At 49.7% G+C, this 24,827-nt stretch overlaps 5 protein-coding genes across 5 annotated transcripts; 2 read left to right on the top strand and 3 right to left on the bottom strand.

Annotated features, from left to right (window-relative positions):
- Window positions 1–2,145: 2,145 nt before the first annotated feature.
- Window positions 2,146–5,532, top strand: F4807DRAFT_208599 (KAR9-domain-containing protein). Its single transcript, XM_047993902.1, has one exon. It carries the CDS (start codon window positions 2,258–2,260, stop codon window positions 5,477–5,479), a length of 3,222 nt encoding a protein of 1,073 aa, XP_047858531.1. The 5' UTR covers window positions 2,146–2,257; the 3' UTR covers window positions 5,480–5,532.
- Window positions 5,533–7,263: 1,731 nt separating this feature from the next.
- Window positions 7,264–13,201, bottom strand: F4807DRAFT_410133 (uncharacterized protein). Its single transcript, XM_047996592.1, has 3 exons — window positions 12,617–13,201; window positions 8,735–12,555; window positions 7,264–8,682 (listed from the first exon to the last, which is right to left on the bottom strand). Exons 1-3 carry the CDS (start codon window positions 13,071–13,073, stop codon window positions 7,546–7,548), a joined length of 5,415 nt encoding a protein of 1,804 aa, XP_047858530.1. The 5' UTR covers window positions 13,074–13,201; the 3' UTR covers window positions 7,264–7,545.
- A 218-nt stretch (window positions 13,202–13,419) lies between these two features.
- F4807DRAFT_208594 (uncharacterized protein) lies at window positions 13,420–15,096 on the bottom strand. Its single transcript, XM_047993901.1, has 2 exons — window positions 14,523–15,096; window positions 13,420–14,394 (listed from the first exon to the last, which is right to left on the bottom strand). Exons 1-2 carry the CDS (start codon window positions 14,708–14,710, stop codon window positions 13,737–13,739), a joined length of 846 nt encoding a protein of 281 aa, XP_047858529.1. The 5' UTR covers window positions 14,711–15,096; the 3' UTR covers window positions 13,420–13,736.
- A 3,408-nt stretch (window positions 15,097–18,504) lies between these two features.
- On the top strand, window positions 18,505–20,575 carry F4807DRAFT_469740 (nitrate transporter; the record flags this gene model as incomplete). Its single annotated transcript, XM_048002741.1, has 3 exons — window positions 18,505–18,669; window positions 18,747–18,826; window positions 18,881–20,575. 3 exons carry the CDS (start codon window positions 18,505–18,507, stop codon window positions 20,181–20,183), a joined length of 1,548 nt encoding a protein of 515 aa, XP_047858528.1. The 3' UTR covers window positions 20,184–20,575.
- Window positions 20,576–21,027: 452 nt separating this feature from the next.
- On the bottom strand, window positions 21,028–22,636 carry F4807DRAFT_208481 (Ser-Thr-rich glycosyl-phosphatidyl-inositol-anchored membrane family-domain-containing protein). The gene is made up of 2 exons (XM_047993900.1): window positions 22,270–22,636; window positions 21,028–22,209 (listed from the first exon to the last, which is right to left on the bottom strand). Exons 1-2 carry the CDS (start codon window positions 22,493–22,495, stop codon window positions 21,608–21,610), a joined length of 828 nt encoding a protein of 275 aa, XP_047858527.1. The 5' UTR covers window positions 22,496–22,636; the 3' UTR covers window positions 21,028–21,607.
- Window positions 22,637–24,827: the final 2,191 nt, after the last annotated feature.

The following is a 24,827-nucleotide window of genomic DNA, read 5'->3' as shown; positions in this document are numbered from 1 at the left end:
TTATTTTACATACAAAATCGCAAAATCCCCTTGACGATATCGTTATATAAAAATATCGTTGTATAGTAGAATCGCTATGGCCAAGGTTTACTGTAGTACATACATAGCTGATTTCGGCTTGACTGCATCTGCATAATTGCTGCAGGAAGGTAACCTGAAATGCATGTGATGGTGTTTCCAGAAGCTTTTGTTTAGCTTGCACCCCAGCTCTTGGATATTATCTTCGGATAACTAAATCGGCGTTTTTAGTCAAGTTTAATAACGTAAAGTAAGAGATGACCTCTATTTTAGAGCCTTATATAAGAAAATCGCGATCCTAAGGGACATAAGCTTACCAAATACATACATGCATACGCCCAGGGGTATACACTTATGAACAGATATGCTAGATATCTGTGTAAGTGGACAGTCTGTACCTATATCGTCATTTCATGAAAACCCGCGGCGTTACACTATTCATTTTGCGTCCTCCCCGACCCCAGTCGTCAAGATTGACTTGGATAGGATATGCTAATAGCCTGGTCCCGGCAGGCTTGACTAATGGGTCGGAGAAGCCTTGATCTAACCCATGTGGCATGCTTGGGGGTTCCCGTGCACGAGTCGCTCTGAGGCGTAGCTCGTTAATATTTGCTGTCATAATGGTTACATGGAATAAGGAGTGAGATCTTTAACTTTGCTAGGTGATAGAGACGATAGATTTCGCGCTCGTTCGGGAAAGCAGTACGACATAAACCGGACAGGTTTGTCGTAGTACGGTGACTATGCTGCCAGCCTATGCTGCATAGTAGCAGTGCTAACTTGATATGCCGTCCCCACGTCGACTTTTATTTTATTTGATTGTGAGGCGCTAGCTGAGCTCATGGGCTGCCGGGGGTATTTCTTGAAGAAACCGAGCCGCGAATGAATGAGATTACCAGAAACTGGGTCTTCGTGAATGAATGGCTATGACCCCGGGGAGAGGATACTCTTGATTCTAGAATTGCCTTGCCTTGTTATTTAATTAAACAATAGCAGGCGCCTCTGTACTGAACCATGTTATCTCGTTTTCTTTCCCTTCGCTCTTCGTCTCTCTTAGCTGGTGTCACTTATGTATTGCATTGTGTCGTATCGTCTGTACGTACGCCAACACCGATTTGAGCGGATTGTGACAAACGCACGAGTTGTTGCTTTTTAGTCGACTCTGGCCGATTGTAACAGTCCGAGACTGCCGAACGAGGCTTGGAAGCAAGCCGGTTGGACATCGACAAGCCCTTGAGGTATCTTATTACTCTACCTTCATTTTTTATGAATTATAAGACGAGGCTCGTGGAGTGAATCAGCATTGTGTCTGTTCGCTTTGTCTGTTCGCTTGTTAGGATCCAACTGTAGAGAGTGCCGGCCCCTGACCTGCGACTACGAGACGAATCTTAAAACTCGCCAAGTTCGTTCCCTATCCTACCTATGGAGTTCGATTAGTTTCTTTTCTCGAGAGAAACAAAGTGGAAGGAACAGGATTCGGAGTGAATTATCGAGGGATTTCGATATATTCGATTTAAAGAACGGATGTCAAAACCGACAAGGTCTAAGGATCTAACGCGACTCCAAATTTGGTTCGACCCACTCGGTCCCTCATAAAGTCAAATGGTGGAAGCTTTTCGCATGTCCCTTGCCGGTACTACTGCATACTAAAAGGGGAAGTGTTACCTTGGGTACCTACCTGAAATTTCATTAAAACCGAATTAAACATTGCATAAGGTTCAGTGCAAGTGGAACATTCGGAGGTACTGCATTCGAAGGAGTTGCGACGGACGGGTCGAAGCAAAATCTAGCACCCATAAGCCGTAGGCGTATGAGAAGTAAGGTACAGCCGGTACTCGATACGTGACCAGTACCACCAGTACGTAGGTACCTAGGTATGTAAATTCGCGTTCCCCCCACCAATCAAAGCACCAATTAAACCTGCACGTCTTCGTCCGACACGCCAATTCCTCTCCGTCTCCGACCACATACGTGTAATTCCATTAATTCCATTCCCAGAAAAATAGGAGATCATCCACTGTGGCTGCAGAGAGAAACAAGGAGCCCATCACTTGTGTCTGTGCAGTGCAGTAAGAAGTGGGCAACAACACAGACAGTTGCTTCATCTGAAAAAAAAGACCAACGAGGGATTCAGGGATTAAGGAAACGATAGAGAAAACAAGGGCCAAAAAGAAAAGAAAAGAAAAAAAAATAAGTGATATATACCACAAGGGCATCATCTATCACCTATTTTGGGTAAATGACAGGCCCATCTGGAGCCGGTCCAGCTGCAACAGCACCACCAGATGCAGCAGCAGCAGCGACGGCGCCAGCTTCTTCATCACCGAACGACCAAGGCCAAGGTCAAACCCAGAACCAAACCCAACATCATATCACCCGACCTGCATCCGCCTCTTCTCGCCAATCTCCCATACCGACAGCCTCCGCTTTTTCGGAGCCAGGATTGACTAACCTTCAACAACACAATGCCGCCGACCCATCGATCCAACTTTTAGCATTTTCTGACGTCCCGTCCGATTTAGTCCAACTCAAACCCATCCCGGCCGACAATAACGCCATCACCGCCGACATTATCAATAATTCTTCTACCATCAAGGCTAAAAATCACCAGCCGCGCAAACCTTCTCCTGGATTGGCTGCACGTCTCAAGGCCCTAGGCTTCGGTACTCAGAGACAATCCTCACCTTCCGCCTTGGCACCGAATCACGAACACGTCGGCCGCCTGCCAGAGGACCAGCTACGCTTTCTTGATCTGAAACACCAAGCCAATTCAAGCGAACTAGTCATCGAACGACGCGGTCGGCCTTGGAAGGGTGCCGGTGCCCCTCTCCAGCTGTTGAGATCCAAATCTAGTCGCGACTCATTTCGAAGAAAGAGCGCCGCGAGCGAGGAGGAGAAGCCATCACCGCCTCTCTCTGTTCAGGCCGAACCAATTTCTAAGCCTGAGCTTCTGCCTGAAATAACTGAAGCTCCACCCTTGGATATGGACACTAACAAATATCGATTGCCCGACCACACGAATGGAAATGGCACCAAGGCGCAGTTGGACACGCGTAGGGAACATCTCGAGCGAGACCTCCCCGTCCCGACCCTAGAAGTCGAAGATTCCCAAACGCCACCTCCCGTCCCAGCCAAGGACACGCCGCCCGGGGGCACAGCTTCTGCTGAATTTACATCCGACTTGCCTTCCTATTTCAATCCTCTAGGGCTTCAACGGCCGGGGTCCATATACACAATATCTCGTGCCTCGTTCGCGAATCAACTAGCTCAACTTACCGCACTACAACTACCTGATGCTGAATTGCTATCAAGCAAGGTTGCCGCCATCCCCACCGCCCAGGCTGCAACGAAAGCCCTGCTAGGTGCTGCCGAACAGATACGGAGCTGGATCTCGAAAGCCTCCGAGGTTATCGGAGGTCTCGATAGCGACGATGATGTGGAGTGGGCAGCGGCCGGTGGCCGAGAGGGGTATGAAGAAGTGGAGAATGCCATCACGAGATTCGAAGGGCTCATCAATGTCTACGTCACCGCGATCGAAGCGCTACAGAGTCGGCCAGACATTGCCAACGTATCTAGCGATGACCTGCAAAGAGCAGTGACACAGATGGAAGCCATTATGAGCGAGTGGTCAAAGATTCGCTCTACTCTGAACAACGTTAAAGGCCAAGTTGAGACAGCCATGGAATGGGAAGAACTGTGGAACATGGTTCTCGGCGACATCCAGAACGAAATGGACGAGTTGAGCCGATTAATATTTGAAATGGAAGAGCGACGCCATAAGTCTATAATGGCAGTTTCTAATGGAGATGGTGTTGACATTGGCGACCTGGAGACCATCGTCGAGGAGACGCCGCCAGCCGTTATGCGCAATAACCGATACAGCGTTCCATCATTCCCGCTCAGCCCAAGCTCTCCGGGAACTCCCACCCTCACCCAGGATGACTCGAGTTTACTTGCGTTATTCGCAAGGATGCAGCCGTTGAGGGCATCACTGGACTTTTTACCTATGAGACTATCCGTGTTCGAGGCAAGAGCCTCTGGTGCTTTCCCGACAGCTTGCGAGGAGCTTGAGATGAGAAGAGAAGGCTTAGAAGCCAGCTATGTGAAGCTCGAAAAAGATGCCGAGTCTCTAAGAAAGGAACTAGGGGAGGACAAGTGGGTCTTGGTATTTCGCGGTGCTGGCAGGCAGGCCCAGAAAATGATCGAGTCCGTGGACCGAAGCATGGGTAAGCTGCGTGAAGCTGTGGACCAGGGGTTGCAGCTCTCGAGTCCTGCAGCGATGAGTAAGAAGATCGAAAGCTACGAGGCGAAGAAGATACATTACGGGCCAGCGATCGAGCGCGTGTTATCCATCATTGATAAAGGTGTCAAGGATAGGCTTACCGTTAACGGTGAAGTCCTTAGGCTACATAACGAGTTGCAGTCGAAGTGGGCAGAAGTAAGAGAGTCGATGGCAACAATGAGTGTAGTCTTGGAGGAGATTCAATCTCAAAAGCAGAACCAACAGCTGCGGGATTCGATCTCAAGTATGCTTTCCATTGACAGATCTACTGTTGCTAGTGGCAACGATACTCCGGGAAGTTCGCCTCCGTCGTCGGTCGTCATGTCCAGCCTAGGCCTGGACCCGATTACTCCAGCATCAAAGAACAAGAGGCGTGCCACTAGCGGCGGCAGTCATTTGCCTCAGCCCTCAGCGGCCCGCAGAAGTAGTTCAAGTTTAGCTCCCCCGCCTTCACGACGACCCCCTGGATCTAGGTATTCCACATATCAATCGAGCACTTCCAGCTTGACGACGCCACCTCGAAGTGGCAGTGCGACACCTATGGCGACTCGGCTTCCAAGATCTACTTCCAATGTTGCTGACAACCGCCCTCGGTGGAATGCGTCCACGAACACCAACGATTCTGATGTCGGGCACAACTTCAAGCCGCTTACCCTTACTACACCTAGCCCGTACGCCAAAACTCCTAACTCTACGCACGCGTCTTCTTCCATAACCCCAACTTCCAGCGCCTCTAAACTTCCCCTTCGCAGTCCGTTGGCGAGGGCGACTTCGTCATCACCAATGCCCGACGATACGCCTCCTAGGAGAAGTACCTCTCGACTTTCGTTTCGCGATCGTATCCATGCTGCTGCTTCCGGACAGCCTCCTGCTAAACCTCGTTTTGTGACACAAGTATCTAGTTCGGCTCTCGATAATCGAAGATCTTCACTCCAACCGCCAAGGCCAGGTAGCAGCGTTAGTGGTAACTTTGGCGGCGTTAAGCAGCGGCCAGCTAGTTCCCTGGCCACATCCAATCGACGTAGCAGTTTACTTCCCCAGCCCAAATCGAGGGCGGAGGATGAGACTGGTCGTCATAGCCCGCATGCTGCGGCCGCTGCTCGTGCCGTTATGCGCAAGGGTTACAGCATGACGGAGTCGAAACAACCGAAAGATAACAAACCTCGTTGGCACTTTTGAGTGGCACACGCTCGCTTTCATTTCTAATTTCCGATCCGACTTGCGGAGGGGTCCTGTCGCTCCCCGTATAACTTTCCTATTTGTTGAAAGTCTGCTAGACGGACTTCATCTCCTTGTGTTCGCTTCTACTCCAATGATACCACGAAGGACTGCTTTTCGAAAGTACCAGAATCTAGGTTGCATAACGAGCTTGCGGCCGGCAATTAATATCGTCTGACAGCAGAGCAAGCAATTTTTACGCATAGCAGACATGTCTTCTTTCCTTGCGGTTGGATTATTCATCACACCTCTCCATTGTTCATTCCCGCCCATAACCTTTTGACGCGGAAACGAAGGGCGAAACGCAGCATGGCGAAACTCGCGGAGGTTGGGCCCAGGCGTTCTTGAGGATATTCATTTTTTTGCCATCGTCTCCAGGTGTTCCTTTTTTCTTCCAGCAATACGGCGGTCGTCATGGAAACGGTCCCAACTCTCACAGTGATACCTCTTATTTTATGTCTTTTTGTCGTCGTCGACGAGCCTACTATATTTTACCGCAAGCGTTATTACAAGGAAGGACTGCACGCGAGCGACCAAGCTAGCGCCCTTTATGATACGAGCGGACAGATTGAGTATGGCGAGAAAGGGAGAGGCGAGTAGGACTGGGGAGGAAGAGAGAAGTTGAGAGGAGACGAGGGGATCTGCCTCTGTCTTCCCCATACGTGGGAATATAGATGGTCGGAGACCCCGAGATAGGCGAGGCGAGGTGCTGCGTTGTATGATACGGATGTTCTTCTGCCTACATGCATAATCCACCCCATCGGCCGGCTTTTTTTGGGAGGCCTGTGGCAAGCAGTAACGTAGGAAAGAAGGGAGGTCGAGATAGGAAAGATGCATTTTTGGAAGGTCTGAGCGAGAGTAGGAGACGGGAGATGTATAGTCCATAAATTTGAGAATTGGTATCAAAACCATCACACTCAAGAAGAGCTGAACTTGGACGCACCGCGTATTGTGTTTGACATGTGATGGATGAGTCTTAAGCTGGTTAAGTGACGTGATAGGTGATAATGTGTTCAGAATGAAAGTCGACTGTTGGATTCTCGAGATCTTTTGCAGTAGAGTGGATGGGTAGTAGACAAGGTGGCTAGACAAGTAGCCGTGAGGTATCCGTTGGAATAGATGATATAGTAGGTGATATTGTAGGCACGATGTGTAAAGCCTGACAGGGACGGGACAAGTGTCTATATCCTGATATTTCAGGTTGGGCATGGTCCATGTAGTCACGGCTGCTATGACACATCTGACACCTGACAAAACTGCAGAGGGTTTATAAGTATAAACAAAGCACAGACTCACATGACAAATCAACCCATAGTGTAGTGGTACCAAGTGGTGCTTCAAGTGAAGTGAAAATCATGAGCAGTATGTGTTGGTCTGTCATTTTTGCGTGGGTTCGATTCACATTTGGTCCTACCTTTTTTTTTCCCCCTCCCGTCATTTTCTATTGTTATTTTATAAACAATACTCTAGAAATACTTCAATCACCTCTTTTCTCTATTCTATTTGGAAATACTTTCTATTTGCGTATAAGATTATCCGGCCATATATATTGGAAGCCTAGATATTTTTCTATTCACCCTTATCTACCTACCACAACACGAAGTAACACAAGGCAATTCAAGACCCCGTACCCACGGTCTACGGCGAAGCTGCCAATCTAGACAACCCAGTCAATCCAAGAGGACACCTAAAGCTAATCAATGAACACGCACATACAAGCATCACCAAGAAAGGATATGATCAGATATGGTTGTAATATGCATGTAACTAGGTACTGTATGTCATATATAAATATCAAACGCCTGCCCCTGAAGCACTAAGTCTCCAAAGTACGCCTTCGCCATCGTCTCCGCCTGTAGCCTTAGCCATGCCATGCAGTAAATTTAGTTAGTTCGTTCATCCAGAGCCATATGCAGAGAGCGTGATAATGTTAAACGTAAAAAGCGGGAAGTGGGTATGTAGCAACAACGCGCACTCGTTCCAAAGACCTTTAACCAACCCGATTCGGCTCGGCTTGACTCGAGCCGTTAATACTGCATGAGTCCGATGCCGCTATGGCTCGCCCCTGCCCCTTGCGACCTACCCCCTCTACTCGACTTCGCCGTCGATCTCGACGGTCCCCCGAAAGCTGCGGACGACGTGCCAGCTGTGGTCTTGCGACTGCCGGCCGTGGCCTTCTTCTTGACGCCCCCGTACGCCTTGCCTCCTCTGCTAGAAGCCCCCGACGACCTACGCTGAAAGGGCTTCTTCCCTCCGCGCCATGTATTCGCTTTAGCCGCGCGAGGCGCTGACGATGTCGAGCGTGCGCGGGATGCCGTGGCTGTGGCCGAAGCTCCTCGCCCCGTGCGCGCGGATGGGCCCGGTCCCGGGAAGTAGGATGATACCGCGCCCTGGTCGTCCATGTCGTCGTCGTAGCCGACGTCTTCCATTTCCTCGTCGCTCGACACGAGGTCCACCACATTACGAGAGCCGGATGCCGGGGCGGTGCCCCCCATGATTTCCTCATACCGGATGTGATATTGCCGGATTAGAGGTATGAACATATTGCCATACCTATCTACCTTATCACCGTTGATACCCGGGATCAAGCGCATTCTATCCAGCGTAATCGTCCATCTTATGGCCATCTCGCGGAGGTGCTGCTCGGTGAAAATAGGGGTGCGCAGATTCTTGGAGTTCCGCAGGTTTTCTTCCAGGTCCTTGGCTTCTTTGAGAAAATTGCTGATGATGTCGTCGTGAATATCAGACAGTTCGGCGTCATTCATCCGCGCATCGTGCGATATTGGCGGACCTAACGACTTTCGTTGTGATCGACTTCTAGACTGAGGAGGCATCGTCTCAAAATCGTCATCGGTATCATCAGGTACAACAAATCCATCTTTGGCGTACCCATTGCTGAATCTAGAATAGTCCTCGTCGCTCTCGTCGTCGTCCAACATCGCCACTGCTTTCCCTTTCTTTTTGCGATCCTTGCCCAGGATAGGTGAAGATACATTGGTGGATGGGACGTTGCCCGAAGTACCGCGCTTCGTCGCGGCAGTTGACGGTTTGCTGATCCGTGTTTGTCTTTTAGGTACACTGCTCTGACTATCCTTGCTCTTAACTCGGGTAGTCAGGAGAAGTTTACGTTGGCCGTTTAGGAATGCACGTGCCCCGTATCCAGCCTACAATGAGATGGTGAGCAAAATCAACAGCAGACACAAACAGAATACTCACCCTAAAGTACTGAATAGCAATTCTAGCCTTGTGGTTGAAGGCATTCTCTTCACTTAATGCGCCCTCAGCAGCGAGTCGATCAATGATGCGATGGATCTCGTTTTTAGGCATCTGCTTTGCTATTCCACGGTAATGTTCGGTGCCGCTCTTATATTCTGACAGCTTTTTCTTCCCCATCAGGAAATCCGTGCACTGGTTGAGCGTGAGTTTCCCTTGAGACCGCACGATCTCCAGGACGGCTATCGCGTATTCACTGAAGTCCTTTTGCTCGAATACATCGTTGTTTAGGCAGTTATCGCAGCCTTTACCGCATTCCGCCTTATCGAATGTCTCTCCAAAGTAGCGGAGGATCTCAACTCGGCGGCAGTCGCTCTGGTTATCGCAAAAGGCTGTGACGGTGTTTAGCATATTCCTCTGTCTTTCCTTCTGCTCCTCGCTGCCGTCACCATCTGTGATGAGCCTCCTCATAGAGGTAACATCGCCGTAACTAAAGTATAGATAGCATTCGGACGGTAAGCCGTCTCGGCCGGCACGGCCGGTCTCCTGGTAATACCCTTCGAGACTCTTCGGGATCGAGTGATGGATGACGAAGCGGACGTCAGGCTTGTCAATTCCCATGCCAAAAGCAATGGTCGCGACAACGACCTTAACCTTCCCGGCCTGCCACTGCTTCTGGACTTTCGCTTTTTCTTCGACTTTTATGCTCGCATGGTAGTGCTGGGCTGCTATACCATGGCCTCGCAGCTTCTCAGCAATCTTCTCTGCTGACTTCCGAGAAAGAGTGTAGACGATGCCTGTCTGCCCACTGTATTTTGTATTAATCAAGTCCGCTATACTTTCGACACTGTCCTTCTCCTTTCTCAAAACTTCGTAGTAAAGATTAGGGCGATTGAAGCTTTGAGAGAACTCCGCACATTCTTCAATTCCTAAATTGTGCTTGACGTCCAAGATGACATTCTTGGTTGCAGTGGCTGTCAAGGCCATGATAGGTACACCAGGATAACTGGTTCGAAAACTGCCAAGTTCTTTGTAATCTGGTCGAAAGTCATGGCCCCATTGGCTAACGCAGTGAGCTTCGTCGATGACGAGACGAGCGAGCTTCTTGTTGCGATAGAGTGCTCTCAGTCCGTCTTGGAATTGGGTGCTCTTATTGATCATTTCTGGCGTGACATAGAGGAGCTGTAGATGAAGTTCCGGGTTCCGTTCCTGCAGCCATCCTAAGATCTCGGCACGGTCGTGTGCGCTTTTGTCACCACTGAAAGAAGCTGCCACGATATTCAGTGCGTTTAGATGGTCTACTTGGTCCTGCATCAAACTGAGAAGGGGGGATACGACGACGGTGACACCATGCGTCTTTCCACAAGTCACGACGGCCGGAAGTTGGTAGCAAAGAGACTTTCCACCTCCCGTAGGCATCAAGACGAAAGCGTCCTTGCCGGATAGAGTAGCGTCAATCGCCTCCAGTTGATTATGTCGGAAACCGGTCATCCTAAACCTATCTTTCAACGCCCTTCTCACGTCTTTGAACCATGGACGATTCTTAATTTCGCGTGGGATCTGTCCTGACTTTAAAGGATCTGTCAGTTTCTGGATGGCTGTTTTCTGAGGCCGTACCCCCACATTGCCCGACGTTTCCGAAAGAATAGATCGCTGGGGCCTAGGTTGCCTGCTTTCCGCTGATGACTGTCGAAGGTCAAATTCCTCTGCAAACTGGACCATGTCAACATCATCACTATAATCACTCTGGTAACCCTGCTGACGGGTAGATTTTGCCTTAGTTGGACTCTTATGTGTCCTGACGCTCGCTGATTGCACATTTGTTGCCGTCTTCTTTGCTGTTCGGCGACTAGGCGGTGGTAACGGCTCCTCGAATAGGCCATCCTCTTCCTCAAAGTCATAGGGGTCCGGTTCCACAGTCACGGTTGACTTCTGACGAGCCGGGGTTCTTGTCAGCTTGCTGCTACTAGCTATGGTAAAAGGAGGCTGATCTTCGATCATTTGATCGATATCGGGTGAAGAAGAAGCAACCCGGCGACGGTGCCTTCCCATTGAACTCTGCGGCAAGGATGGTGGTTCAATGTAGTCCTGTTTAGGAATTGGTAGAGGATCTATCTGTCGAGGAAGCTGGGTTTGCAGGATAACTTGCGTACCACCTCGTGGGACGAGGGTTGACTCTCGCGAGAGACTCGTCTGCTGGGTGGTTCTAGCTGGCTGTGTTGCTTGCACAACAGGGTTTGTGTGGTACGTTTCCGCATCGTGAATCTGGTCACTCTCGAATAACTCTCGATTGTCGATGCCCGCCTTCACGATGCTATCCTTCAGCGACAATTGCCGTCCCTTAAGCAAATTCTCCAATTCCTCAAGGCGAGCCTCGTCGTCCTGTGTATCCAGATCCTGGTCATAAGCATCCGTTATTCGCGCAATCAGAGCCTCCTTTTTAAGTTGGACATCCTCATATGATCGATATTCGCCACAGAGCTCGTCCAAGGCTGCTTGCTGCTGCGCAAGCTGCTCTTTCTCCCGCCTAAGCAGGCCTCTGGGTGCGAGTTCCCCCCTTTTTAGGGCATGCGTGTAAGCATCCTTATTTTCTCGCAATTTCTCTTCCAGAGATTTCCTTTTCCTCTCAATAACGGACGGTTGATCTAAGAATAATTCAAGGATAGCGTTTTTCTCCTTGTCATCGATCTCAACGCTTGGTTCATACGGAGTTTGGGATCCCTGCGAGGGACCCGCAGCTCCTAGATCACGATCATGATCTCTCGTTATACCAAGGTTAGATGATAGGCTTTGGTCAGGTTTCCGAGGTGATCGATGTGGTGTACGTCTTACGCTAGTAGCTGCTTGTCTTGGCTTCGAGGGCGTGTCATAGGCCACGACAAAGTCATCATCTTGAGATACTCGAACAGATGCTCTAGGGCGGTTATTCGAAAGAGCCGTACTGCCTGGCACTTCGAAATCAGGAGGACTCATTAGTTCATCATCAGAATCCTCGATAACTCGATCATTGCTCTTTAAATCCCGTGGCCGTTGGGTCATCTGTGCTCTGGGAGTCTCGGGAGCCTCCGAAGACGAGTCATGCTTAGAAAGGATGGCATCCCTGGTCTCAACGGGTGTCACATCGCGCAGAGCCTTGTTCTTCCGGGATGCCTTGAGGGGAGATTGCTTTATAGTGCGCTCAGTGTCGAACGGCGAGTCATCGGAGATTACCGTCTCCCTTTTCACTCGACGAGATGTTTCCTTCTTGGGCGAAGGTATGGGCTTCGATGGCGTTCGAGTAACCTCGGTCTTCAGCTTCGATTTCGCTGGTGATTTCGTCGGAGACCGTTTTAGATGGGAAGACACGACCTCTTCCTCGGACAGAACTTCGTATATATCGGGGAAGTCATCTGCGTCAGCGACAGTGGTAGCAGGTGGTCGACTGATTTGATCGCTTTTTCTTTTTTTACCTCTCTTTGGCGTCAGTGGTACTGGCCTCGAAGCATGTTCCTCCTCCCATACCATAACGTCGGTCCCAAAGGCTACTGAGTTTTCCGTAGTTGTGGGAATGGGTTCCGCTCGCGTAGCATGCTCTTCGTCCCAAAGCGCAATATCAGTCCCAAATGCAACGGAATTCTCAGTTGTGGAAGCCGGCTCAGGCCGCACAGCAAAGTCTTCCCGCCATAGCCTAATAGTACTTCCAAACGCAACAGAATTAGGCGAAGTCAATTCATCATCTCCAGTTAAGTCGACGGTGTCGAAGGTACGGTCACTCCCAAACGTTGGGCCCGGTGTTGGGAACTCGCGTCGGGGCGAGGTTCTTTTCTTAGCCGAACTTGCGGTACCTATTCTCCTCGTTTAGCTACACACCACACTTCAATATTTAAAAGAAACAAGTGATCTGACCTGAGTTCTTCAACAAGGCCGCGTACTCCTTCGCAAGAGACCCCGCACCTCCTCCGTGCGTAGAAGTCGGAGTGAGTAATTGCTCCTGGCGTAAGACGAGAGTCGGTCGTTTCGAACCGGATTTCGAAGTTAGACGTCCCATGCTTTCCGTTTCCCTCTCCCTCCCTGCTACCGTTTCCCCCCGGGGTACTTGGAGAGGTTTTGCAGCCGATTTGTTAGACCCATTAGTCGAGTCCGGTTGCACAGGTTGAGGAACAGGAAGAATTGGATATAAAGATGATTCGGGAACAGGTCGACGACGCGTTTGCGGACGTAGATTCGTGGAGCGATCGAGAGAAGAGGTAGGATCGGAGGGCGATTGGTTAGAAGCTGGTGGTAAAACGGGCGCGTTTGGCGCGTTTAGAGCAACATTCGCGAGAAGCCAAGGTAAATGATCGCCGAGATTGTTTCGAGTCATGAAGACGCATTGGAACTCTCGAGCTCCATGGGAATTTTAGAAGCAATTGACATGAGAAACGAGGCCTAATGGAAAGAGTATTCTATGAAAATTGTTGTAGGTCGTCTCCTCTTGGTGACAAATGTGACAGTAACTGCATCGATAATATGCACGCTATAGAACCACGATGGACCCGCCAAAAAGCTCGAGCCATGTCACACCGAGTCGCGCGTCCAGGTGACAGCAATTGCACCGTAGGTAAAATCAATTAATTATGCCGCGCTTGTATCTACGTATTGTGGGACTCATTACGTAATTGAGTTGTGTTATCCCACCCTATAACATTTATACTCTCACTTACACACTCAATCTACCTTTCAACCAATCGTCGTAATGAAATCAATATTTCTCGGGTCATATTATACCTAAGCTCATCTCATTAAGCTTCAACTTGAGAATCTTACTCGAAAAGAAAGGGAAAGTTGGGAAAGCCCTTGAAATTTTACCTCAATCCAGTCAATACAATGCTTAATGAAGTACCATACACCGAGCTAGAAACGCCAGCAGCACGACATATTCAAAATATAACAAAATGTAGCTGAAATCAAGTCTAATTATTCGCTATCTGTCTTCATCTTATCATGTTTCATTCCTCATGCCTCATATTCCATTATCCTATATCATCTAACACGCATCTTCCCCGCTGGTCTTCCTAGGTTTCTCGGCACTGTTAAATAAATACATACATGTGACGAGCATCTTTCCGGCAGCCGATACCAAGATGGCCACCCAAGATCCAGCAGTTCGGTAGATTCCCGCACCTGCGAGAGAGCCAGCGACAAGAGTTGTCAGGAACATAGCACGCCTCGTGCGGGGTCGGTTCTGCAGTTTGAGCAGACCCGGATCGATCACCAGGTCAACCCAAGCGGCCGTGGCCATTGCCGTGCTTATCTCGGTCATCCGAAACGCGCGCGACTGTACGACTTGGCTGCCAGACGCAAAGGCTAGCAGTGCTATAGGGATTATCGCATCGGTTCCTTCTATTTTGTTGCCATGTACGTATTGCGTAGCTGCAGCGGCAAATACCAAGCACGACTGGATGAAGTTGCAACCAACGAGCCATATTCGCCGCCGCGGTCCAACGACGTGGCCTATCTGGCCAGTTACCCAGCTGCCCAGGAGGAAGAAGCCAAGGGCTGCCCCAATGTTTGCCGTTATGAACATCTCGCCGTTAAAATCGGGTAATATAATAGCCAGCATGAGAAAAACCGTGTTTCCTGTCTGGTTCGATGCGAAACAGTGGAAATCGGGAAAGGAGATGGCATCTTGGATGCCGATGCAGCTGAAATGGACTCAGGGTTAGCAAGTTGATCAGAACGTACGAACCAACCATGGATATTGGGCCAATATATACGGATGGACGTTTACTCCATGCCCAATATCTACTTTTTTAGGACAAGGGCCACTTACAAGGTCAGAATCAGTAGTTCAAATTCAACAAATCCCGACGGACGAACGGGCTCTAGCATATGATCCCATGCTCTCGAAATGATTGAGTTTGGACTGGACGGCAGGGTTGAGTCCGAACCGACCGTCTGGATGCTGTTCGATCTCTTTTGCTCGGGATTCTGAGGAGTGCCGACCTTAGGATCCGCCATGCTCTCTGAGAATTGATTGTCGAATGAGCTTATATGGCTAGCAACCAATTTTATCTAAATTTCAACAAACTTCGGGCAATATATCACAAGGGGGCAAAGTCACAAGTCACGGTCAGGCAAGGTTGGCAGGTAAAAGGAATCGCGTCCTATTTATCAACCTTTGACGGATATTCGACTCACACATATTGGAAGCCGGAGTCGGTCAAGAAAATTTAAGCGCCTTAGGTTCCTCAAACATTACCTGAATACCTTGTGAGTAGGCATGTCTTGTCCCGGCGTGTTAGCCGACAACCGCCGCAAGGAGAAGGAAACCGTAACCTCAACCGGAGTTTTGATGGATTTTCATGGATCTTTGCGACGTCACCGCTATTATTTTCCCAGCTTCCTAGATCTATGGCCGACTTAAAAGATTGCCGGGTCACGGACCCAGTGAGCCGCGCCGAGAGCCTATTTCGAACGCCTTTTGTCTGCCGCGACGCCAGCAAGATAGAAAAGTTACACGTCAACAGTATTTCCTAAATAGAGAATACGTCAGCGAAATAAGTATAACTTTGTCATCTTACTGGGTTACGTTGAGGCTGTCTATTGCACACAATGATATTATGGCATATGAGGGTAGTAAAGGGTTCTAGTATCAGAGAGCGGGTATCCATATTATAAGATGTCTAAGATGAATATAGCCAATGAGACGAGTGCTATTCGATACCATTTCCGACCTCAACAAAGGAGGCTCTGGCCTAAGTTCTTTACTTAATACCATCTGTAGGCCAAAATGCCGACTACCGAGTGGATACCCGAGATCCGTGGTCCGCATCCATCATCCCTTAACATTAAACTACGGCAACTATCCCATGCCGTTGCCGAGCTGCTAGGGTCAAGCTATGGCTACGGAAGTGGCGGCTTTGACGACCAAGATCCTGCAACTCGGTGTCGTCGAACCCTACGGAAGAGCTGCCGGCACAAAGGCAAACACTTGGCAACTTCCAGCGACTGTCAACATTTTACTAGAAGCTTAACGGTTAACCGGCAAGCTAGAAACGACTGAAAAATAGATACCTATACAGTAGATGCACACCATAAGTACACTGTTGCAATGACTAGAAGCTGGGCAATCGATTTCTTGTTTTACTTTCCCCTAAAGAACTAAATCGGAGCAATATTTTATAGAATATCATATTACGCAAGCAGCCCACGCAACATGCAAGCCCAGAAATTTCAAAATGTTTTCATCAAACTGGCTTGTATGAAAGCAGCTGGAGGCAATCTAGGATCTCCTTATGTATTGCCGTTCACATGTCACTAGGTACATAGAGAACTGTATTTCAGCCTTGCTACTAGCGGCAACGCAACTCCACAGACATGGAAGCGAAGAGTTCTGGGTCAAGCGGTGAGCTTAAGCACAGTTTTAAAACTTTCGATAAAAAAGGAGTCAGCATTTGCAATTCCTACCGCGCCTGAACCACTAAGAACCCACTACACCACTTATGAGTTCGTTCAGTTTTGTGGATGGGCTGCTTGGACCACAGCAATGATAGTGTACGGATGTGAAACGTTTAACCATTGCGTTTGAAATATTCTTTGTGTGAGAAACATAGTCGATCACGTTCCAAAATCTTAACGGCGATATTCTCTAGAAGATCGCTATTTGAAGTTTCGACCCTGTCGAGATTCTTATATGGTGAGGCATATGCATGCATTGTGGTCCATAGCACCAGGTATCGAACCTGCGCCCATCTCATTCTACAAATTTATTCTCAACCAACGAGTACAAAGCGGTGATCGATAGTAATGGCGAAAGCATATTTGATGGTGTTAAAGGTAGGTTGATGTTCGTCGTGTCCTTATACTACCAGCACATTTAGACTCATTTCATATATGTACATACCGAAACAATGAAGAGAAGAATATCCCTCTATCTACACGGTACCCTCAGTTACATGTCCGGAACAAAGTTATTCGGCCCTGACCTAGGTAAGTAAGTATACACCGAAGCATGTATAAGGCTGAAATATGACATATCACCTCTACCATCCTAGCGGTTCATCACGAGCAAATCTATATCGCACGGGGAGCTCCAATGGGATGCGTGGGGTGGCAGGGGCAGGGATTTAGGATAGGTATCCAGTGGAGCTGTCTATCGAATGATTCTTCTGGGTATGTGCTGTGCGCCTAAGGACAATTTCTCGCTAGTCCCAGCTCCCCACCGTCCTTCCCAGCATCTATTAATTACATATTGTCCGTTCGGATTACGTGCCTGAGTCATTCAGCAATGCGCGGTATCCGGAATACCACACAGCTTTTCTACTAGCTAAGTTGTAAGCAGGTTTTGTGTTACCCTGTAACGCTTACCCCCCCGTCCGTTGGTTAACCCACGATGCTGACGAGCTGACGTCGTCTCGAAGGATTCGGAAGTGCCTGTGATCCCCGGACTCGCCCCAATCTCCCGGATCTCGAGCGGCCAAGGGGAAAGTGGTTCAATACCTACAACCAGGGCCTGCATCATCACAGATACATTACTTACATGCCGGCCTCAGATCGATGTCCCAACATCCAACACACACGGTACGCATGAAGCTAAGGCAAGCCTCGTTCCCGCGGAAATCTTACAGGCTAGTCGGATTTCGGACGCTAGGCCACTGACAGCGCCTGTCCTTATCTCTAAGGCCGGTGAGCCGAAGCAGACCACAGTCGTTTCATAGTCAAAACTCGGATTTTCACCGGGCGCCCCAAGAGATAAGGCCAAGGATCTTTCAACGTCACTGTTAGCGCAGCCCAGGACAACTGCATCGTGATATCCGACGTTGGTTGGCTGTAGACCTCGGGGTGGTTCGCTATCTGCGTTCTTATTTGATTCTGCAACGACAGCGACAGCGTTGGTGCCATTCACTTACGTATATCATGGCTGATATACTGCTGCGAGAGCCATTGACCCGTGCGCAGTTCCAGGAGGATTTATAACACCGGAGATACGAAGGTTGGTCTTCGAACGTAACTCTCATTGTTATCGAGTTACCATTGAATGAAACCGAATCGCCTTGCCCAAATTCACTCTCTCCTGGTGTAACTTGGGTAATCATTCATTGAAACATTCATTGGCGACATAGTTGTGTCCGTTTCCGTGTTACATTGGTTGGGGTAACACATCATATATTGATTACCACCACCTAAGGCAGGTCGGCGCGCCTTATGCAAAGTGCCGCTATAGTCCTTAAAAGCCCTCTCTTTATCGAGACCAGTCGCGAGGTTAGCTTTGAGCCTCATCCACCTCCCATCTGATAGCATAGATACCTTGGCATTTACTCCGGAGATTGTTTCCTCGCCTAACATTTATCTCTAATTTTCTATATTTCAAAACTATTCGCGGCTTTAACACACTATCTCGTTAGTATCCGAATCGAACGTCTCCGCGCGCTATTCGGGCTCCTTCATGCCTTATCTAGGTGATAGAGGATCTCCCGCGGAAAACAATTATTCGACCCTTAGTGTGGGTGTTGATACTCAAGGCCCACTGCCGAGACGACCTGTCCGGAAATGCACAATTGCACAGCAAACCTACTCGCTAAGCCCGAAGAGTACATGTGTGTGTATAGGCATACTACAACTGAAGGAGTATAAACAATACCCCTATTGAACTGTCTGGCAGCAGTCCAAAAACCGGCTATAAACCAGATCGCCAGGAGTCGAGTATAGGATCTAGCCAAGCTGTGCCCTCCTGAGAATAAGATCGAGCGAAAGACATCTTTGGTCACATTTCTGATCGTGAGATCTCAGGGGTCCAACGCCGAAAATTCAATATGAAGTGGTCGTACCTTTGGACGGCCCCGGATGTCAACCCGATCAACCACAAAGCCCGTTCGATCCCCTGTCTAAATGTTTCTAACGTATACGGGCGAGTCTTTTTCTTCTCCTGGTGGGGGTTCATGGTAGCCTTCTGGGGTTGGTATGCTTTCCCGCCTCTGGTGAGTATTTCAAATCTGGTGTTTTGGTATCATATATCGTGTATGTTGGAAAGGGGGACTGACGTTGTTATCTATAGTTGACACATACCATCAAAAATAACCTCCACCTCACCTCCGCTGAGGTTGCTAACTCCAACATCGTCTCGTTGTGTGCTACGTATGTATCCAGGTCATTATCTCGTACGAACTTCTTTCAGCTAACGTCATGGAGATTGTTGATCCGACTTGTAGCTGGTCCTGCCTGTGATCGTTTCGGTCCTCGTTGGGTGTTCGCCGGCACACTTCTCATCGGATCAATTCCACTCGGCCTCGCGCCTCTCGTCCACGACGCTCAAAGCCTATACATCAGTCGTTTCTTCATAGGTATCCTCGGTGGTTCCTTCGTGCCTTGCCAAGTTTGGTCGACCGGGTTCTTCGACAAGAATGTCGTAGGAACTGCCAATGCCTTGACGGGAGGCTGGGGTAATGCTGGTGGTGGAATCACATACTTCATCATGCCTGCTGTCCTCGACTCTTTCGTAAGGCGCGGATACTCCGATGGCGTCGCGTGGCGTCTCACTTTCATCGTACCCCTTATTATAACCATCGCAACCGGCATATCTATGTTACTCCTCTGCCCCGATACCCCGACCGGAAAATGGTCCGAACGCCACCTTCACGCGGGCCAGAACCCCGCATCTCAAGGTAACAGCGCATCCTCCAGCCCACCCAACGGCATCGTCGATGTCCCCAGTAACATCACCGAGAAAGCAGATTCCACAGGCGGCAAGAGCATCCGCTCAGTCTCGCAAGACCAGAAGCCTCCCCCGCCGTACGCCGACCACGAAGCCGCGATCCCTCCAGAGATGCTCGAAACGGCCCGCGGCGAAGTAATCCAAAACCCAGACTGGTCCACAGCAGCCCACGTCCTCTTCTCGCCGCAGACGCTCTTCCTCGCGCTGACGTACGTGTGCTCGTTCGGGGCGGAGCTCGCCGTCAACTCCGTCCTCGGGTCCTACTACGCCCAGAACTTCCCCTCGCTCGGCCAGACGGCGGCGTCCGAGTGGGCCGCCATGTTCGGCTTCCTGAACCTGGCCACGCGGCCCCTCGGCGGCGCCGCCTCCGACGCCGTGTACCGCGCCCTCGGGCGCAGCCTCTGGGGTAGGAAGGCGTGCGTCGTGGGTTGCGGGTGCTTGGCTGGTGCTGGGCTGATTATTATCGGGTTGCTGAACCCGCATCACCTGCCTACGATGGTCGGGCTCGTGGCGCTGATGGCGATGTTTGTCGAGGCCGGGAACGGCGCGAATTTTGCGCTTGTGCCGCATGTGCATCCTCATGCTAACGGCATGGTCGCGGGCTTGACGGGCGCTGGGGGGAACCTGGGCGGCGTGATATTCGCGATTATCTTCCGGTTCATGGGCGGCGGGACGGATTACGCGAAGGCGTTTTGGGTCATCGGTGTTATTACTATCGCGCTTAATCTGTGTCTCTGCTGGGTTAGACCGGTGCCGAGGGGGCAGGTTGGTGGGCGATAGGTGGGTTGCTTGGACTGAGCGAGTTCATGTTCAAGTTTTTTTTGGTTTTTTTCCCCTTCCATTTTGTCTTTTTTCCTTCTCGGTATTAATGGATCGTTTGGGTGGCAATAAGCGTGAGCGCAAGCGTAAAATGACAAATGGTCTAGCTGGCGTTGGGGGTTGGAAGGTAGGTATGTATGTATGTAGTGTTATATCGGACAAGAAATGGAAATGGGGTAGGATGGGTTTCAGGAGACAACAAAGCCTTAATAACAATACGTTTAGATACCGAATTATGTATTTTGTATACAATTTCAATATGCCGACCGTAATCAATTCGTTAATTTAACTTGTTGTGTAGTGTTAGCAACTGTAGCATTCGGTTGTGGCTTTCAACAGTAAGTGCCCCTTTTATTCTGTACTCTTCTGCAGCTCGGACTTTCGGTATGGAGTATTTAGAGGGATGTCAATTTAGAATTCAAAAAACTACAAATCGGAGCAGTTCCCAAGGAAACACCACATAATCAGGTAGCATATGGAGTAACCTCCACAAGTAAGGCGATATCTTTCTGTGAAGGCTGTGCTCGTGAACGGTTGCATAATAGGGGAAGTACCTAACAAGCCAGTAATAACTCTGTGCTTAGGTACATACCGTGTTTCCCCAGAAATATTCCCAGCAACACAACACGTTAGGTTAGGTACCTAACTCCCACTGCTCTGGTTCCTACACTAGAAATATCAGATCTCAGACAAATCTAAAAAGCATCGCCCTCCGATCGTCGCTCCGGATTTCCCGATCCGTTTGGCTTCAAGAACCCGGCGTCGATGATCGGGAAGATCAACGAATAGATAAAAACAGAGATAACCTTAATGAAGTTACACATGCAGCCGGACGCGCGGCCACGTGGAAGTGACATATACTTAAAAGTTGACGGTTGAACCTACTTGCCTGGTTACCTTTACTTATGGAGTCTTAGTCATTAAGTTGAAACCTTGAGGACGTCCGATGTTTTACTTATTCGACCTTGGCTCTCCCTTTCGAAGCATATTCCAACTACATCTTATATAGCCCTCGACGCTGTTTCGTTTGCCATGAAACGACGTTTACAATATACCTATCTCTTATAACCGAGAGCCATTGAAAGTGATCTATCACGCTACACGTAGAAAGAGAAACATCACACGAAAACGAGGCAAGTCATGAAAGTAGTTTCAAAAGGTATATATTCAGGATGCGACAAGGCGCCGATCAAGTAATTGACAAGAAACGTGCGGGCATTATACGATTACCAAATCGCATCCGTCAAACGGTTTTACCTAGGATCCACAGCGCACAACCACGAATCCTAAGCTGTCGTCCGTATCAGACAGGCTAATTCAATTAAGTTCATTAATTTCCAATCCCCATTTTTCCTTTAGTCCCAGAGAAAACGTGAACCACGGCTTTACATGGCGAGGGCGGCGAGGGCCATACCGCCGATGAGGGCGAAGGAGCCGGCCGCGTTGGCAGCGGCGGCACCGGTGACGACGGTGACCGGGGCGGAAGTGGTGGCGCTGGCACTGGGGGTGACGCCGACGGCGCTGGTCAGGATCGTGGTGGCCGGGTAGCTGGCGGTGATGGAAAGGTTGCCCGAGGGGTAGACGGGGGCGGAAGCAGAGTAGCTGGGGACGACAACAGCGCTAGTGGTGCTGTTGACGGCGTAGCTGGCCACGGGGGCGGTAGTCGGGTAAGTGGGAGGGCTGGAAACGACGCTGCTGGACGAGGCGGGAGCAGTGGGGTATCCAACGGTGCTGGAGCTGGAGCTGGAGACGACAGAAGAGCTGCTCACCTCAGCGGTGGGGTAGCCACCGGCAGAGGCAGAGACAGAGACAGAAGCGCTTCGGCTGGTAGTCTCGGCGCCGCACGAGGGTCCTTCAATGGCGAACGGGAAAGAGTACTGGAAGACGCTGGCGTCGGCGACGGAGGCGATCTTGATACCGTAGGTCGTGTCAGTGCCGAGCGAGCAGTCAACGTTCCAGGTGAAAGAGCCAGCGGTGACGTCGATGGCTAAAAATTCGTGTTAATACTCGCATGACAGAGATATCGTCCAGCACAGGATTTACTTACTGGTCAGGACGGGGCCGGGAGAAAGAGTCGTGGGGCTGGCGCCTCCGAGGAGAGAGATGGTGGCCTGGCCGGTGTACTTGCCGGCGTCCCACTTGATGGTGAAAGCCTTGCCGGACTCGACCTTGGTGCCCTCGGTAGGGGAAGACATGACGGCGTAGCCAGCGGTCTGGGCGAAAGCCGAGGCAGCGAAGGCCAAGGCAGAGGCGAAAATGGTGGTAGAACGCATTTTGTCTGGTTGATTTTCCGTGGGATAGGAATTAGAGGGATGGGTGAATTAAGTCTACTTGAAGTAGCGGGAAAGAGTGACTAAATAAAAGAATGTAATGGGCCGTGAGGCTGAGTTTGGAAAAGAGTGTGATAGTCTGAAGGCGACTTTGGATTGTTGCGGCTGGATGGGGTGGAAGAGGAGAAGGAAGGGAAAAAAGGGAAAGATGTGAGAAAAAATAGGTCGACGATATGTATGACTGATGGGCCTGATGGGCCGGGATGGGGACCGAAGGTGGTGAGAGATGCCTAGTACCTTGGAACTACTTAGGGACCAAGCGTGGCACAGCCTGCAACGCGGGTACCTTTCCTTCGCTACAGGGTTCGGTGCGTCCACTGAGCCACTCAGAGGGAGGCTTTACATCCCCATAGTCCTAGACAGGGTCCAGTTCAAGGTCCAGTCCAAGGTTGCGGTAGGCTGGTTCGTGCCAGGCCCCATGGCGAGATCTTCTCTTGTTTCACTTGAGATGAGATAAGTATCTCTCAGCCAACGATTAGCAGCGAAGGTACATTCCAATCGACAAGAAATACACGCCAAGAATTCTTCACAGGGACTTGAGTATAATTGAGTATAAGCGTCTCCACTTTAAGGCAGACTACCTGCCTCCAAAGTCCAACTCTCCGTCATTCCACTGGTCGATCAATCTCCATGGGTCCTGAAAAAGGTAAATTACAGAACCCACAAGGTAGGCTACCTGAGCCTAGCAAAAAGTTAACATTACATTTCGAAAGGGGCAACCCTGTTTTTTTCATGCCTTTCTTGTGCCTTTTCGATCGTGACATCGGCTCCAGCAATCGCGCCGTTAGATGCGTGGAGATGAACTTAAAAATACCTACCTGGGCCAAATATTACCATCATGCGGCGCCGATCAACGCGCAAATGAGTCGTGATATTTTCTCTATTCATTTTCGGGTTCGGGTATACTACTATTAGGCAATTCACTTTGGCTTGTTACATGTTACATGACTCCATACCTACCAGCTATTTACCAAGAAGTCTCACTCCAGCTAGGTATGTTGAGGCTGTCGAAACGGCGGCGCCCGAAACGTGCTTCATTAACAAAAGGACCCGGCTACTTGCGCGGAGCATAGGGACCTTATTCCTGGCGCATTTGGCCCAGCTCGCCTGAGAGTGGAAAGCTAGCCTTCCTGCAGTAGTGCTGGGTTTTTAAGGCGCTGGGCGTTTATAGTGCCTATTAAGCGTCTATTAAGTCAGCAATAAGTCTCCATCTGAGCATCCATGGCTTTCAGCATGCCAGATCTTTGCGCCTTTACCGCCTACTCATGCAGGTACCATAGAATTGCACTATGGTCCCATACTATTCCAGTAAAAAGCTGCCATATTAATCATCAAGGAAAGGGGTGGGCTCACGCTCAACTTCGTCTCATCAGAATACGATATTTTACTTGCCCGCTTGTTGTCACACAAACATAATCTCTTTATATTGTGGTGCTTGCTAGACTGCTTCTTTTCGGATATGTATCACCAAACAACCACAACGCTGGGTGAGCATTACCTCATTCGAGCCACGAATGACGGCGTTAGGCCCCCAAATCCATATTCGCCATAGACAGCAAGCTTTTGTGACACAGGTAATACTTGCGTAGCATTCTGTGTCATACTAGCGGATTAAGCCTCCGCGCTCCGTTCTAACATGCCTATACTCATACTACTATAGCAGTGTAATAATAGACCTGTCAAGATTCGGGAGACACGGGTCGGAGTATAGAAGGATTCGGGATATCTAAACCAGGCTATCCATGATCATTCGAAATCACGCGTCTCGCGTCCCCTTGCCCTCCTCCTCGAGACCTCGTGCGAGTACCTAATGACGGGGAAGCAATACCTACATTAGGTACATAGCACTAGTAATACGCACGTATGAGAAAGTTGGTAAGAACGGGAAAGGTTTGCTTGTTGGCTGCTGCTCGAGCCATGTGCAACGACCTCGTAAGCGAAGATTACACACGCTCAATCGCATAGTCCAGCCTGCATACATGCCAAGGAAAAAAGGAAGAAATCCTCTTAGCCTTTAGGGTTTGGGCGTTGGACGACAGCAACCCCCCTGCGCGGCCGAAAGAAAGCCAGCGGAAACAGGCAAGGCTCGTATATTTTCGTCGTAGCGCCGAACCACCCCCCTTGTTACCTAGGTATGTATTTCAAGAATTAGGGACCGTCCTAGTTCTTGGTGGCAAAGCGAACTAATTACCTAGTTTAGTCACGCGTGCGAGAAGGGGGAGAAAAAGAAAGGGAGAAATGGTCTAGAATTCAGTTCAGTGCCATGTTGTTGGCG

Source organism: Annulohypoxylon truncatum, assembly GCF_022578515.1.
Source record: "Annulohypoxylon truncatum strain CBS 140777 unplaced genomic scaffold F4807scaffold_3, whole genome shotgun sequence".
Classification (NCBI taxonomy): Eukaryota; Fungi; Ascomycota; class Sordariomycetes; order Xylariales; family Hypoxylaceae; genus Annulohypoxylon; species Annulohypoxylon truncatum.
The sequence above is the reverse complement of the archived record's forward strand: the minus strand, read 5'-3'. Positions and strand labels throughout refer to the sequence as shown.

Coding starts and splice junctions, on each gene's coding strand:
- F4807DRAFT_208599 (XM_047993902.1), top strand. CDS start 2,258: ATGACAGGCCCATCTGGAGCCGGTCCAGCTGCAACAGCACCACCAGAT.
- F4807DRAFT_410133 (XM_047996592.1), bottom strand. CDS start 13,073: ATGACTCGAAACAATCTCGGCGATCATTTACCTTGGCTTCTCGCGAAT. Junction 12,556..12,616: donor GGCCTTGTTGAAGAACTCAG/GTCAGATCACTT, acceptor CGAGGAGAATAG/GTACCGCAAGTTCGGCTAAG. Junction 8,683..8,734: donor TTGCTATTCAGTACTTTAGG/GTGAGTATTCTG, acceptor ATCTCATTGTAG/GCTGGATACGGGGCACGTGC.
- F4807DRAFT_208594 (XM_047993901.1), bottom strand. CDS start 14,710: ATGGCGGATCCTAAGGTCGGCACTCCTCAGAATCCCGAGCAAAAGAGA. Junction 14,395..14,522: donor GAACTACTGATTCTGACCTT/GTAAGTGGCCCT, acceptor AGTCCATTTCAG/CTGCATCGGCATCCAAGATG.
- F4807DRAFT_208481 (XM_047993900.1), bottom strand. CDS start 22,495: ATGCGTTCTACCACCATTTTCGCCTCTGCCTTGGCCTTCGCTGCCTCG. Junction 22,210..22,269: donor TCCCGGCCCCGTCCTGACCA/GTAAGTAAATCC, acceptor ACGAATTTTTAG/CCATCGACGTCACCGCTGGC.